A 15,824-nucleotide genomic window follows, 5' to 3' on the forward strand; every position below is an offset into this window, starting at 1 on the left:
AATGCATTTAAATCACTGCCGTTTATGGCCTCCCCCCACGTAAGAGAAAGGCGCCAGAGCTGACCTAGGAGAGGCACAAAAACTGAAGTTATGAGCAGCCCTTCCTTCCCTCTCCCCATATATATCTTTATATTTGTGTATGTGTGTGTGTGTGTGTTTTATATACTATTCTCCCTTCACGCATAGCGACCCCCCCCCCCTTTGAAGCCCTCAGGTGCGCGAGACGCCTGGGCGCTGCCCGCTGGCGCGCAACGGCTGAAACGATGCGCGCGCGGCTTTTCTGTGTGTGTGTGTGCGTGTGTGTGGCTGGAGGGGGGAGGGGGCAGCGCCTCTCTGAGGCGAGGGCGACGAGCAGAAACACAACGGGCGGCTCTCGGCTGCCTCGCGGGCTCCTCCTCGCTGGCGTCAGCGCCGGGCTCGAGCTGCCAACCAGCTGCTCTGCTGACGTCACGGCCCATCCCTTTGCTCTCTCTCTCCCTCCCGCCGCCCCCACGTGCTGGACGGGAGAGTAAAGTTTGTTGTTTTCTCCCGTCGCCCGTAGCGACGCGATGCCCCAGCCCCGCCTCTCGGGGGGTGGAGGTGGTGGTGGGCGTGGCTCCCGCGGAGGTGGGCGGGGCGGGCGGGAGAGTTTATAAGTGAGCCTGAGGCGGGCGCGCGGCTTGACAGTTCGCAAAGGCCGCGGTCGGCGAAAGGAGCGGCGGCGGCGGGAGGAGCGGAGAAGCCTGAGCGCGTGACGGGGGAAAAGAGAGAGAGAGAGACCGAGGCAACGCGCCGGCCCCGCCCGTCAGTTAGCCCAGTCAGCCAGCCAGGGACGTGCGGCGGTGGCTGCGGGAGACTCCCGGACTCCCCTCATGGCAGCGGCGCGAGCAGGGAATCCCCGGGAACCGTCTCGCGCCTTCTTCCAGCCGCTGCCCGCGCTGCAATCTGCTGGAGCAGCTCCGTGGCGGGGCTGCTCCTCATCGTAGGAGAAGCCACCAGCAAAAGCTCGCCCTTCGGCTTTTTAATTTTTTTTTAATATATATATATATTAAGTTTCTGGTTTGCTTTTTTTTTGCAACCCAAAGGACAAAAGTTAACAACATCCCGTTGCAGTATATATTAATACATATATCTATATATCTATATCACACTAATAATTCCATACTTCTGATCTCCGACCAAGCACCGGCCTTTGGCACGTTAATGAGGTGGGTGATGTTTCCCCTTTTTCCATTTTTTCTACCCCCCTTCTTCCCTTTGAGGATGCTTGGATCTGAACTTTGAGCATGCCAGAACCGAACTTGGATATTTTTTTTCTTTGATTGCGTTCTGTCTGTGGATGAACCCAGGGCTTCGCCGGTTTATTTCACCCTTCTCCCTTCTGACGTTTCCGCAGGCAGCCGCCCCACGGCGAGTTTGACATGGCTCTCAGCGGCACCCTCCTCCCTTCCATCGCCACCTTCGCAGCAGGCACGGCCGGCAGGGAGAAAGCCTTGAGGCAAGCAGGTGCCAGTAACGTGAGTACACAATCGGGCAGGGCAGTTGCGTGTGAATGCTGATGGGGGGGGGGGGGTTACTCAGGGATCAAACTAGTCCTGGAGGAGCTCAGCTCCCCCAGAACACGCGTTTTTGCTTTTAATGGGACATGAGAATGACCTTCGGCACAGGTGTGGAATGCATTTCTTCCACCAAAGGAACACTGAATCAAAGAAGCCCTCAAGCTCCTGTACTGGTGGAATGGGATTCCACATTAGGGTGCTGCTTCTTGTTGGGCTTAAGCCCCACTATCTTTTCTTTTTTTTTAAGCTAAAGCATTTGGCGCTGGGGTGGGATGTTAGAAGATAGAGGAGATTCCTATAATAGGATGGAACGTGGAAGTTGATCAGGTCTCAACAGAGTTTGAATGAGACATCTTTTTAAAAAAACAAAATCTCGGTCTTGTTCGATAAAACCACGGTGAGGGTTTATGAAAAGGGAGCTATTCCACCCTTTACAATTGTGAAAACATACACATGGGGGGGGAGTGTTGCAATGTAAATGTATATTCTAACAGCAGCTGCGGGGATATGACCCCCACCTTCTTCTTTTTTAAAAAAGCACTTTCATCTGACTCTTTTGCTCTGTTGTTCCCTAGACCCTCAGAATGCGTGTAGGCACAATTTAGGAAAATGTTCTTACCTTCTGCAGGGGCGTAGCTACTCCCTGAAGTTCAGTCTGTAATGTGGGATGGTAGGGGGAGACAAAAACTGGGATAGATAGATCTGCTTTACCAGATCTGTGCTGCAGTAAATAAGCTGAAATATGCAGTGTATCGCAACCCAGAATCATGGGTGTGGATACATATGTTTTAATACATGGACAGCCTTGGGAAATATGCACACCTACTCATGTGCTTAGGTTAACTTTTTGTTCTCTTGTCTCAAGCTGATGGCTTGTACCTACAGCTGCTGTTGTATAATGCATGCTGCTTTAGAAAACGCCTACATGTGTTTAATATCAAATTCAGGCAATCTGATTAACATTGTGCGTGCAGTTTTTGTTGATTTGTATTAATTTTTGTGCTCCTTTACAACAGCAGAAAGCCACATGATACCTTCTCCTTTTTAAGTCATGTAAACTCATTGTTTCTCAGTAGTGTCTAAAACGTTGCTTTACTAATAAGTAGGTAAATGTAACTTGATTATAAGGGCATATATGTGACTATACATAAACTTGGGTATAGTCACATAAACACACATAAATTTGCTAACTGGTGCCTTTAATTTTATCACCATGTCTTGTAACTTTTTGCAGGCAAGTTTTTGAACAGACAGTTGGAAAGTTAAAGACTTAAAAAATTGTTCCATCTAAACCTTGCAACTTTAGGCTTTACAGTAAAAGTCCTGACAATCCTTTGAACCCGTAAATTAATATAACAGTGCCCCCCCCAAAAAAAACCCCACACACCATGTAGCACAGAATGGAGAGGGAAAATGAGTTATCTGCAACATGTCGTGACTTGACAATTGCCTAGTTTGCCTTAAAAGCACATATATCAGAAGTCAAGAGACTCCCAAATTATTTCCCCCTCCCGCAGTGTGTGTTATTAAGTATTTTCAACACATGATAAAATAGGGGCTTGACTGACAATTTCCAGGGTTTCGTTTCACAGTCCTGCAATTCTGCAGCTGATTGCATTGGGCCATGCGACTACTGCTTTGAACAGACTGACAGGTTCACTTCAATCAGCAGAGGACTGTCCCTTGTTGTGTTGTGGCAACTCAGTTGTGTCCCAAAGAGTTGTCTGTGAAAGACTTCTCCCCCTGTTTTGGTGGTCGCCATGTTTTGCTCATGCCTAGGTTTTCCTATACCTTTCCTGCTTTGCGAAACTCGAAAGTTCAGTGTGCTTTCACCAGCACTGTTTTCTCCCTCTTTACCAACACCGTTTTTTCCTTCTTTTTCTTCCCACAGAAGTGGCGGGAGGAGCTCTCTCACCTCAAGCGGATTCCCTCTGTGTTTACAGGACGGCCTTACGACCTCTCTTCTGAGCTGGAAAGCAGCACCACAAACAGCAGCAGTGGGGCTATGTCAAGGCGGGAGACGGAGGAGTTGAACGAGCTTCTGGACTTTGACTTCATCCTCTCCAACTCCCTGATGCCCCAGGAGCAACCCACGGCTGCTGCCGCAGCAGTAGTAAGCACCGCTCCTGGCCCCTCGCCCGCCGTCACGAGCAGCAACTGCCCAACAGTTACCACTTGCGACTTCACCTACCAACTGCAAAGGGGCGATCACACCGGAGGAGGAGGGGGAGCTATTCTGTACAACAGGGAGCAGGCCCCGGCTGCCCCGTTCAACCTGGCTGATATCAACGACGTCTCCCCTTCCGGTGGATTTGTAGCTGAGCTGATGAGGCCAGATCTGGACCCAGTTTATATGCAGCAGCAGCAGCAACAACAGCAGCAGCAGCAGCCATCCCCACTGGGCAGCCTGCATGGCAAATTTGTGGTGAAAGCCACCGTGAACCTGGGGGAATACAACAACCACATCAGTGTTAGCAGCAAGAACAACCCAGTTGCTGCAACCTCCCCTTGTTCAGATGGACCCGTGCAGTCTCCTATTTATAACCACGTGCCCAGGATGTGCCAAAAAATCAAGCAGGAGGCTGCCCCTTCTTGCACCATTGGCCAATCCCACGGGAATACTCAGAGGGCGCAGCAACACGATTTTCCCTTGGGACGCCCACTGCCTAGCAGGACTAACCCTCCCTTGACTCCAGAGGAGCTGATGAACAGCAGAGACTGTCACCCCTCCCCGCAGGGCTTAAGTCACCCAGCTCTGCCGCTTCCTCCAGGCTACCACCCTGGCCCGGGATACCCTCCTTTTCTCCCAGAGCAGCTGCCACCAAGCGCGCTCCAGTATCAAGGTCAGTCTCACTATCTAAATGTTTTTGGAGAGCCTGTAAATATGCCTCGCTTGGTACAAGGGATGATGCTGACTCCGCCCTCTTCACCTCTAGAGCTGATGCCTTCTGGGAGCTGCCTCGCCGAAGAGACCAAGCCGAAGAGGGGGCGGCGGTCATGGCCCAGGAAAAGGACCGCCACACATACATGCGACTATGCGGGTTGCGGCAAAACGTACACAAAGAGCTCACACCTCAAAGCACACCTTCGGACCCATACAGGTAAGCCCTGCTCAACTGTGCTGCCAAGGTCCCAGGCATCCCTTTTCTCATGCCCTTATCTCAAAAGCAAATCTCTATACCCCAACATCAGCTGTGTAAAGGGTTTTGTTTTGTTTTTGCACACCCCACCCCACCCAACCTAGTAGGGTTGTTGTATGTGGCTGGAAAGAGGTTTTTCCAGAGAGCTGGCATTTGTATGAAAAAGGCATGTTTGCCTGTGGTGCCATATGCATTTGCCCCGCTGTAACTCTGTGCACCGGTTTTGCAAGTCTTCCAAAAGCTTGTGAAACTTGTTTGGTGATATGATGTTGGGACACACAAAAAAGGAGTCTGCATATTCTATATGCAGCGATGCCTCGTTCATTCCTCTTTTTAACCGCCTTGCTGTGCAATCCCATCCATGTTCGCTCAGAAGTATCCCACTGTGCCTTGTAAGTGAGCTGCTGTGCTAATTGCGCCCTTAAACTCCTGCATCTCCATCAGTCTGAGAGAATCATCATTTTCATGTACCCATGTATACATCTTTTATCACACTCTAGTTAAATAGGTTTTGGTGGTTCTGGAAATATTAAAACCTGCCAACCTGTCTAACAGAGGCAAAGGCAGAATGAGGATACACACCCTGAGCAACAACACCCCCCTCAACCATATTCTTTTTTTTTCTTTTTTGGTGGGGTACCTTTGTGGTATCCATTTTAAATAGTTTCATTCCACCAGTGTATTAAATATGCATATCTGTGGCTGCAACCAAGATAAGAATTTAAATAGCGGGAGCCATTAAATATATGGCTTTGCTTACAGATCGGAGGAGTTCGTTAAAATGTCTCTGAATGTTTCAGCCACAGCAAAGGAATTGTTTTGCAGACGTGCAAGATTTTCTTGCCTGACTCTGGCCATGTGGCTAGCTAATTACAAGGTAGCTAGAAGTCCAGAGTGAATTAAGCATGTTTATGCTGATAACGCCACTGAGGTGTTTCTTTTGGGGGAATGGAAATTGCAAATAGCCATAATTCATTTATTTTGTTGGACTTGTTGCTTCTGGTTAAAGAGCTTAGTCTCATTTCGATTTTCTTTAAATCAACAAATGTTAGCTGATTGGCTATGATCTTGGAGACCAATTTCTAATTTGAGACTGTTTTGACTTCAGGGGAAGCAGGGCAGCCCTCCCACAAACTGTTATATTTAATTTCTCCTCAATTCTGTTGTATAAAACGGCTGCCAGTTAGCAACAGACTTGGTTAATTAGCTTCGGAAAACATCCAGTTCTGGATTTTCCAGCCAGCCATATAAAGTGATAAAAATAACCAACAGACTTAGTTCTTGCTGCTGAAGTTTATACGTTCATCTTACTATGAAATATTTTTTTACTCACTATAATTTACCTTGCTGCTTAACACGTTCACTTGGAAATTAAGTCCCCCAGTGGGACTCAATTAAGTCCCCCAATGGGACTTAATTGTGAGTAAATATTCTTTGAATGGCAGTATTTGTTTTTCAATTAAATTTGCCAGAACTTGAACATCTTTTCTTATTAATAATAATTAGACTCTCTTAAGAAAAAAAATGGGTGTTATGAGTAAAAGTATAGCAGGTAACCTGTTAGTTCATTGAAGACAGGCTTAGCTCTGAATAAGCAAGTTTAGAAGTGCCTTGTTACGTGTTAATAGTGCTAAAAGCCTAGTTTTTAACATGTATACCTAGAAACAGATTGACTGATTTAAGTGGCGCTTTCACTTGTGTACAAGTATTCTTATTATTATTAGCATCATCAACAACAATTATTAGTTGTACTACTCATAAAATTGACTCAAACTGACTTACAAACATGATTTAAAATACTAAAGCTAGGGCATAAAGAATAAAGTTAGGGCACTGTCAGCATGGTTAAAATACATTGAACAACACTGTTTCAGTATCTCCAAACTGCTTGGGAACATTGACTTTCAGAGAAACTTCTGATTGATATCAATTTCCGCATAAGTTCTTGGTTTGATTATATATATAAAAAGGAGGGTGTTTGTTAAGTTTGACAGTGAAGGACTGCAAATAGCTTTCCGTCGTTTTCTTTAGTTCCCTGAAAAGTGTGGTTGTAACAACAGTTTGATTGCTAAGCTTACCTGAATGGGTGCAGGTTTCCTTTGTAGTCTGAATACTTACATGCAACATTAATTTTGGAAGCAGTCAAGGCAGAGATCGAGAAACAAAGTATTGTGATTTAACATACTGCCAAGCAATCATTGAAAAAAATGTCCCTTAGATGTTTATGCTTCTAGATATGTCCTCATTTTATGTAGGCTGGTGACAGATGTTAGTGTGCGAGAATTGGTGGTACAAGTGAGGCATTGTTACCTGTAGTGAACACCAGCTTTGCAAACTAGTTTAATAATACTAGTCCACAGATAATTTGCTTGCCTAGTCATTTGTGATCAAAAGAAAAACAACAGCAAAGTTTTGCAAAGTTTTCCAGCTTCGTTACCCAGAGGCAATTCTTATTAGCCACAGGTGGCTAGGTATGTGGGCACATTATTTGCAAGCCTGTTTGTTTTATGCCACCGTTCATGGTCAAACGGGTTGTACAGGTTTTTAGAAAACCTGCAGAACTGTTGAAGAGGAATGATTGAGGGATAGGTGTACGCACACCACAGAAAATGCTTCTTATACCACCTTCAGCATTTTGAGGGAAGAAAACTATTGCCTCGCCAGCTGAATAAATATGCATGGGATTTTTTCCTTTTCTAATTTGTTCAGCTATAGCGGCTAATGTGAAGCTATAATGACAATAGTCTGATCCTAGGGAAAACTGTCTGTAACTGTGATTGCTGGAAAAAACTTATATTTATTGAATCGTATGATGCACCTATATCTGTGAAGGATACAGAAGTAATTGATATGGTTCTTTATTTCTGAAGGTGAGAAGCCCTATCACTGTGACTGGGAAGGTTGTGGCTGGAAATTTGCCCGCTCTGATGAACTCACGCGTCACTACAGAAAACACACGGGGCACCGCCCATTCCAGTGCCAGAGGTGTGACAGAGCGTTTTCCAGGTCTGACCACCTTGCCTTGCATATGAAAAGACACTTTTAAACAGGACGTGGTGAACTTTTTCCTTTACTGCCATGAGAGATTCAGTATTTGACAGCACAAAAGACTGTCTTCCGCCAGAGGGGAGAACTCCACTTTAAAGCACTACAAAGAACCCCAGCGAGGTCTTTCTCAAAAGAAAGCGTGGAAATGAACAGACAATAAAGAAAAGACGAGACTATTGTGGAACTTTTATAGGGGGACGATGACTGGATCTTGTATCATTCCATTTTTTTTAATTGAAAAATCTGACTTGAATCTTTCTGGACTACAGATTGCCAAGGATTGACTGGAAGTCAAGGATATCAGGGTTAAAACGAAACTGTTGAGGGTGGGGAGAATGGGAGATTACGTAGGGAGATGATGGGTGAAGACAGGTGTAACGTTGTAGAGCGGTGGGGGGCTGTTCAGCTTTGGCAGTTCCTTCATCTCATTCAATCTAAATGACTCCCCCCCCCCTACTTTGCCAAGGTTGAAGTCCAAAAAACATGTTTGTGCAAGGTTCCCACAAAAGCTAATGCTGTTCTGCTAATGCGCTTGTGACTTCAGAGACACCTCTCTCTCTCTCTCTTTGCCCACCATCCAAATTCCTCAAGCAATTTTGCAACAGTTCTAAAACTTTCATTTTTTTTTAAGGAGATGAGAGAATGTGTGAAGGTATAACTTGCACTTACCTTTATTTTATTTTTAAAGCAAGGAATGTGGGGGGAAAGGGACAAAACTGACACCAAACCTCACCATTTAACTTCACAGAGGATGAATGTCGTGCAAAGTAGGGGGGAGAGGAGTTGGGGGGGGGGGAGGTTGGCTCACACCATGGCTGAAGAATCCACTGTGAGTTCTCTTTAAATGCTATGTCTGTCTTCGCCCTAAATTCCCTTAAGATTTATTTTCAATGCAATATTGTAAACATGTTGTAGTCTTGCAATTTCTTTTTCCTTAAAAAAAAAAGAAAAAGCCATTACTAAACTATGTCAAATGAGGAAGAAGAAATTCAGGTACAGAGTTATGGTTAAAAGTCTATTTTCATGGTGCTGAATGACTTTTGGTTCTTAAGGTACCAAAAATGCCAAAGTTCTCAACTGCTGCATATTTGACAAGGAAATACGTTTGTCTTCCGATCTACAGTTAATGATGACCTAAGTCAGGTTGATAAACCTGGCTTATTTATGTTTGTCTCTCTTTTAATCTTCTATGCAGACAGTCTGTAATGCACTGTGGTTTCAATGTGCAATAATTTGTACAATGGTTTATTCCCAAATATGCCTTAAGCAGAACAAATATTTTTTTTTTCTATATGGTTCTTTACATAATAAATATGTAATATAAATTTAAGGAGACTTCTATTTTGTATATTTGTAAACTATGAAGTGAAAAATGAACATTTTGTCAGAGTTCGTATTTTGCATATTCTTTTTTGCTGAAAATAACTTTTAAATAAACCTATTTTATCTGAGTGCCTTTTCCTTCTTTCTGAATCATGTTGCATTTAAAGAGCTGCATTTAATCAGTGTTTTAAAGAACAGTAGTGCTTACTATCTAGCTCTATGCATGTTTATTCTTATACAACCCCTGTTGAGTTCAATGAAGCTTACTCCTAAAGGAAATTACTCTAGGTCGAAATTCAGTGAATAATTATTATGGATAATACTGGCTTCATTTTCCCCCATATTGTTGTTTCCTTAAAACAACCCTGACCATTAGTTTAACCCTGGAGAGCCAGAGATGCTTAACTGGCTATCTTTAATACTGATAATCCAACCAAATAATTAAAGCAGAGGCAGAAAATGAGCTCAATAGGCCTGTTGGCTGGTCAGTTCAATAGATCAAGTTGGCTAGTAGTTCCAAGGTAACAATATTGCTTAGCACTTTGAGTAAAGTGTTTGATTTGTGTATGCCATTCCTGAGCGATAACCCTGTAAAGCATATTGCTGATTGGGAGCTGAAGAAAATGCCTTGCTTGAGGCTACCACCTATAATATGTGTTAGGGGAAAGATCTGAAGCAGGGATTTTCCTGCCTCCATTACTTGATCTCTTAGTCCCTATGTCGTACTGCATCCTAAGCAAGATCTTGGCAAATTTGACTTATTTTCAGGATTCTAAGTGGGATCAGGCCCACACTGTTGCCATTAAAAAGCCTTTTCTAACCTTTAAGTCTGCTATAGGCTGTTGCCTTTCTACCTTACAAGTATATACAAGTGGCGATTCATTTCACTGCGAATTTCAGATCATATTTCCTAGTTGCTGATAAAGCAAGAATAAGTAGAAACTTAATATCAAGCATACCTCAGGAATGCCGTATTCACTGTTTGACATTTACATTTTATTTGAATATTATTCACTTGGCCGAATTTCACAGCACCTCCCTCCCCATAAGTAAATTTGGATTTGAAAATACTTCTTGTGTTCCCTTGTGCAGTGTCTTTTGCCTTGAATACATCTTTACATCAGAGGTTGGAGAAAAACTTTGGATATATATTTTTTTTTCTTAGAAATTGTTAGTCATCACAGTAAACAGGTACCGTATTTTTCGCTCTATAAGACGCACCAGACCACAAGACGCACCTAGTTTTGGGAGGAGGAAAACAAGAAAAAAAATATTCTGAATCTCAGAAGCCAGAACAGCAAGAGGGATCGCTGCGCAGTGAAAGCAGCAATCCCTCTTGCTCTTTTGGCTTCTGGGATAGCTGTGCAGCCTGCATTCGCTCCATAAGACGCACACACATTTCCCCTTACTTTTTAGGAGGGAAAAAGTGAGTCTTGTAGAGCAAAAAATACAGTAAGTGCATTAAAGTGAGCTTATTCAGGAAAACTCATTCCCCCCCCCCTAAGATTCATTTGAGTACTTGCTTCTGTGCCCTGCTCAGAAACTCAGGTTATCTCGTTTTATCCTTGTCTCACTAACTTGTGAAATAGGTTAGTATGAGAGAATGGTAGGCATAAGCTTTGTGGCTAAAGAAGGTGATTTGAAGCAGAGAGATTATTTGCAGAACAGTATGTCAGTTTGTAAGTATCTTAATATGTTTCATCCCAACCTATGTAGCTGACTGTAGACTAAGGTGCATATTGGCTGGTGCCCATGGTGCAATCCTATGCATGTTTCCTTAGAAATGGGGCTTCCATCCTTATAAATGTGTTTGGAATTGGTGCCAGAGGTAGCAGCCCATCTGAAGCATGGTAACAGAAGGGGAAAGGGATTCCTCAATCTGTTACACCGCTATTGTCTATCAATAGGGACGCAGGTGGTGCTGTGGTCTAAACCACTGAGCCTCTTGGGCTTGCCGATCAGAAGGTCAGTGGTTCGAATCCCCATGACTAGGTGAGCTCCCATTGCTAGGTGAGCTCCGCCGGGAAGGTAAATGGCGTTTCCATGCGCTCTGGGACTTGTCACGGTCCTCCGTTGTGCCAGAAGCAGTTTAGTCATGCTGGCCACATGATCCGGAAAGCTGTCTGCGGACAAACACAGCTCCCTAGGCCTGAAAGGGAGATGAGCACCGCAACCACATAGTCGCCTTTGACTGGACTTAACTGTCCAGGGGTCCTTTACTTTTTGTCTATCGGTCTGAAGGATTTGGGGTTCATACTGCAGTCGAAGGGTCCCAGTGGGCATGAGTTGTAAGTCTTTGCACCTTTTCTTCTTCCGATCCAATAAACACGCTCCTGTACCCGGTTGGCTCTTGCAGTTATTCGTTGCTTTGTGGGAAACCACTCAACTATCTACCTTAGCCCAAACTAAGGAGGACTCTCAGAGCTGCTTTCTCTTCCTGATAATTTGGACCCTGCCTTCTCCAGTTCAAAACTTTTTATACCTTCAGTTCCTCACCCGTTTCTGAACTTCTAGGGTTTCTATCTTCCCAAGAGTGAAAATTTGGACAGTTGTTGAGCTCCCCCCCCCCCCCACAGTTGTTGTTGAGGATTGTTGCACTCCCAAAAAGATTTGGGGCATTTTTTTATTTTTAAAAATATTTTTAAAAATAGCTCAACTTGCCAGACATCTGGGTTTTCGCAGGCATTTTGCTGATTTAGCAAAAATCTGCCCGGATGCCATTTTTCTGAGCAATTACCAGATGTGTCCAGAAATAAACCTGGATGTACGGCAGCCCTATCCATGGCCTTTTATCCTCGCAAAGGTTCTGTGGAATAGGTTGAACACAGAGAAAGAGTTACCCAAAGACATTTAAATGAGCAGGGTTTTGAAGTCTGAACCCACTTTCTCCCTTGGTCAAGTTCGTGACAGGAAATGGAGCTTATGGTAGGTACCTTGCTGTCTCTCTGAAAACTTCAAGCTGGGAGCTATCAAATCTGCAGGCCCACTTCATTTACTGAAAGATAAACATGTCAGCATAGAATGCAGCAAGACATTTAAATAATTTCATGAAGCAAAGTAAGATGGAGGTCTCTTCAAATCCAGTTGGGTAGAGAAACTAGTTCGAATGCACTGTTAGGGAACAAGATACTTATCTCTGTGGCTGCTGTGAAGTGCAAGAGGATTCTTGCTCATACATTGAAGTGGATTGTTTTCTTAGTCTTTTTTAAAATAAATAAATAAATCTGAAGACAGATGTTTGTTAATGCAAACGATATGTGCATAATTTTCTGGCTGTTGTATTCTGCCGTAGCTTTGTATTTGACGAAAAGTATTTTTATTGCATTTCCCCCAATCTTAAAACAACGCTTCGCTGTGTTTTTGTTCCTCCCCCTCATGCCAAAAGCTACTTCCCACTTAAAGAGTGTGACTTTGTTAAAAATGAAACGCAAATCCAAGAAGTTCAATATTTTAATTATTTCATTGTGCCTTTAAACTTCGTTTTGTTGGTTTTTTTAGGGGGGGGAAAGCTGCTGCACATTGTTTTGGGGGAATGCCAGCTAACACTCCTTAATGCGTGTAAGCCAACCCTTCGTAGGGAGAACTTGTTTTTTAGGAGGTCTTCAGGCACGGGAGAAGAATATCCACACAAGCAGTTGTAATTTGAAAAGGCAGGTGTAGCTAAAAATAACATACTGTGTTAGCCACCTGTTCTATTATGTGCTATGGCTCCTGGAGCTAAAAAGATCATCAATAGAACTAGGGGAACAAAACAGCTGCAGCAAATGCACCGTTTCAGAGCATGCTTTGGGAAAATGGGTTTTTCTGCACGCAAATTTATAAAGCTAATTTAGAGCCCAGATGCAATAGGGGGCTCCTTTAGTTAAGCAAGATCCTTAACTAAGGGCTGGTTCTCGCATGACTCCAACTGGAAGTATGAACAGACTTGATTTAAAAGCAACACACATTGTGTTGGGCGAGATAAACAACCTGCCTGCGGTGTTGGCTCGTCACTTGCAATTCCACTATTTTACAACCACAAGAAGGGGAAGGCAAAGCAGTGCCTGGCCCCCACTAAGTAAGAAAAAGGGGCATGGCCTGTCTTCTCTCTCTTCGCCCTCATGCATCCCACAGCTGCAGCCTGTGAGCATTGCAAGTATGGCTCTCATGTAAATGCTGTACTAGATTCCTCAAAGAGTCTATGTAGACAGGTGTCGCAAGCTAATAAGCCAGAGCGATATATGGGAAATGAGCCATGTGCCACCCTTATAGTACTCCGGTGGCGCAATGGGCCGGTGCATCTGGTTCTTTGTGTGTGAAGACCCCCAACCCCCCAAATGAATCACACAGGAAACAGAATATTTGTTTAGGATTTCTGGCACTAATTTGGCCACAACTTTATTGTTTACAGCATGTGAGTGGTTGCTTAGGCATTGGTTCGGACTACCTGAACCTGCACCAGCAGGAACAGTCCTGACAGCTGGAACCTCCAGAGGTCAGTAAGGGAAAACATACTAGTGGAGCACAGAGGCTGATTTCCGCCTCTTAGTTCACTCCAGATGCTCCCAGGAGCTCTGGCATGGCCCTACCCCTGAGAGGGGATCAGTGTTATGTACTGAAGTTCTCACCCTGGGCCAGCAGGGGGATACTGTAGATAATTATGCAAATAAGGGATCGAAAGTGACGGTCAGTGATTGGATAGTTTTAGAAAATTGTTACAGTTACGTTGTACTGGAGCTCTATATAAGCAGACTGACTGAACCCTTCAGTCCAGTTCTGTTATGGCCTGTGAATAAACAAGTGTTGTTTGAAGAATCGCTGTGTCGTCTGATATGTTCACCCACAACTTAACAATCGGACAGAGCAAATCAAGCCCCTGGATTCCTTTAACGGAATTCCCTAGCAGCATCAACAAAATTGAGAGGCAGGCACAGCCAATCCATAATCCCCTCCACCAAAGAATGAACCAATGCCTAACCGCCAACCTTACAAAGTTGTGGCGATTTGCTACACGGTAGGCAAAAACCAAATGGCACCAGCCAATCAGCCAAGCGGCAAAATTCCTACCGGGCTCCTGCTCGAAAAACAGACGACCCCTAGACAGGCATAGCAAGGTCAAAAACACAACCTAAAATTATAGGGAGGGAGGGAGGGAGATCCGCTGCACGATGCAAAAGAGGAAGTACTTCACCACATGCAGCCCCTTAAATAGCCTCTCAGTTGCCAGTCAAACCCCAACCGACAGAAATTTGCCCCAGTAACAAAGGGGAGACCAATGAGGCAAGGAGGTCATCCAAACGGGCCCGCCCCAGCAACAAGAAGGCAGTTTAGTGATCTCACCGCAATGCGTGGCTCTCCATGATTTGGAGGACACGAGTAATCAGAAGGTTGATGGTTTGAGCCCACCCAGGGGTGGCTGTGAGGATTCCTGTATTGCAGGCGATTGAACTAGACAACCCTTGGGATCCCTCCCAAATCTATGATTTAATCTATCTGTTTTCTTGTTGCATTATTCCGCACCCTAGTAAAGGAAGTTTTGTAAGATTACAACTGGGAGGTAGGCAAACAGATTAGTCTCATTTGCATTACATGAGATTCCGTACTATCATTGTGGCTGCATGCAATTTGTCCCATTGAATCTAATAAGATTCATGGCTTGTCCTTAGGGATGGACAAATCTGTCAGTTTCATATTCTCAGTTAGTTCTCCAGTCTTTAATTTTCTGCAGCAGTTTTTGGGGGGAGAATTAAAGTTCCCACAGAAATCCATCGGTATATTAGTGTGTTTTTCTCCTAATATACATGTTGTAGATGATTTTACCCCCACGTGTCTTTTTTGGCAAGCAATTTATCCTAATGTGTGTGTAATAATATATGTGTTTTTAATATGCATACTGTATTTCCCCCCTAATTTATGCATTTGTGTACATAGTGTTTGTTTTGGGAACTCCATCACAGAATTTGTCAAAGTGTGAATTTTGACAGATAGATGTAGTTTGGTTTGTATAATGTTTTGGGAAGCTCAGATTTGGTAGGTTTGCATTAAAATGTAAAACAACCTGGATTTCTTCCCCATCACTGCTTGTCCTAGGACTTTTACAGACAAAAGAGGTCCTTTGTTCTATCTCATAACATTGAGGGGTGTCAACTACTACTGTATTTGGTTTATTAAAAAAAAAGAATGGAACCAGGGCTGAAAGATGACTTTAAAAAAAGCGATAACTTTGTACTGTGTTTTTATTGTAATTAACTATGTTTTTAATAGTGCTTTTATATTATATATTGGTTTAATTCTATTAATGTTCATTTTTAATTTATTTTCCCCCTATGTTTTTAGCTGTTCCTGTTTCATCTGTAAATAATAATAATAATAATTGTACACAACCCATCTGATTGGGTTGCCCCAGCCACTCTGGGCCGCTTCCAACAAATATAAAAGCATAATAAAGCATCAAACATTGAAAACTTTCTGATATAGGACTGTCTTCAGATGTCATCTAAAAGTTGGGTAGTTCTCCTTGACATCTGGTGGGAGGGCATTCCACAGGATGGGTGCCACCACTGAGAAGGCCCTCTGCCTGGTTTCCCGTAACTTCACTTCTTGTAGTGAGGGAACTGCCAGAAGACCCTCAGAACCGGATTTCCGTGTCTGGGCTGAACAGTAGAGGTGGAGATGCTCCTTCAGGTATACTGGGCTGAGACCATTTAGGGCTTTAAAGGTCAGCACCAACACTTTGAATTGTGCTCAGAAATCTACTGGGTGCCTTGAGTCCCTGTCAAGGAAAAAGACAGCAGGG

General features: G+C 44.0%; 1 protein-coding gene and 1 long non-coding RNA gene across 5 annotated transcripts in view; one reads left to right on the forward strand and one right to left on the reverse strand.

Annotated features, from left to right (window-relative positions):
- The window catches only part of LOC308577116, a 72,117-nt gene extending 68,701 nt beyond the window's left edge, over positions 1 to 3,416 (reverse strand). The window contains exon 1 of the long non-coding RNA XR_014003455.1: positions 2,158 to 3,416. This is a non-coding gene — a long non-coding RNA (uncharacterized lncRNA). The remainder of the gene's footprint in view (positions 1 to 2,157) is intronic.
- Positions 660 to 9,177, forward strand: KLF4 (KLF transcription factor 4). 4 transcript variants are annotated; one of them, XM_081176633.1, is made up of 5 exons: positions 662 to 1,187; positions 1,376 to 1,496; positions 3,430 to 4,381; positions 4,475 to 4,639; positions 7,549 to 9,177. In XM_081176633.1, the coding sequence occupies exons 1-5, from the start codon at positions 1,183 to 1,185 to the stop codon at positions 7,722 to 7,724; spliced, it is 1,419 nt and encodes a 472-aa protein (XP_081032759.1). In that variant the 5' UTR covers positions 662 to 1,182; the 3' UTR covers positions 7,725 to 9,177. The 4 variants fall into 4 exon arrangements, with proteins under 4 accessions (XP_081032758.1, XP_081032757.1, XP_081032760.1 ...); XM_081176632.1 differs by having other exon boundaries at positions 660 to 1,187; positions 3,433 to 4,639; XM_081176631.1 differs by having other exon boundaries at positions 661 to 1,187; positions 3,430 to 4,639.
- Positions 9,178 to 15,824: the final 6,647 nt, after the last annotated feature.

The sequence above is a fragment of the Podarcis bocagei genome, assembly GCF_964188305.1.
Source record: "Podarcis bocagei genome assembly, chromosome: 17".
Taxonomy (NCBI): Eukaryota; Metazoa; Chordata; class Lepidosauria; order Squamata; family Lacertidae; genus Podarcis; species Podarcis bocagei.

What these genes read in the sequence shown, in the direction of transcription:
- KLF4 (XM_081176631.1), top strand. An exon ending in GGCAAGCAGGTGCCAGTAAC is followed by an intron (nt 1,497 to 3,429) that starts GTGAGTACACAA and finishes TTCTTCCCACAG; the next exon opens with AAGTGGCGGGAGGAGCTCTC. An exon ending in ACACCTTCGGACCCATACAG is followed by an intron (nt 4,640 to 7,548) that starts GTAAGCCCTGCT and finishes TTATTTCTGAAG; the next exon opens with GTGAGAAGCCCTATCACTGT.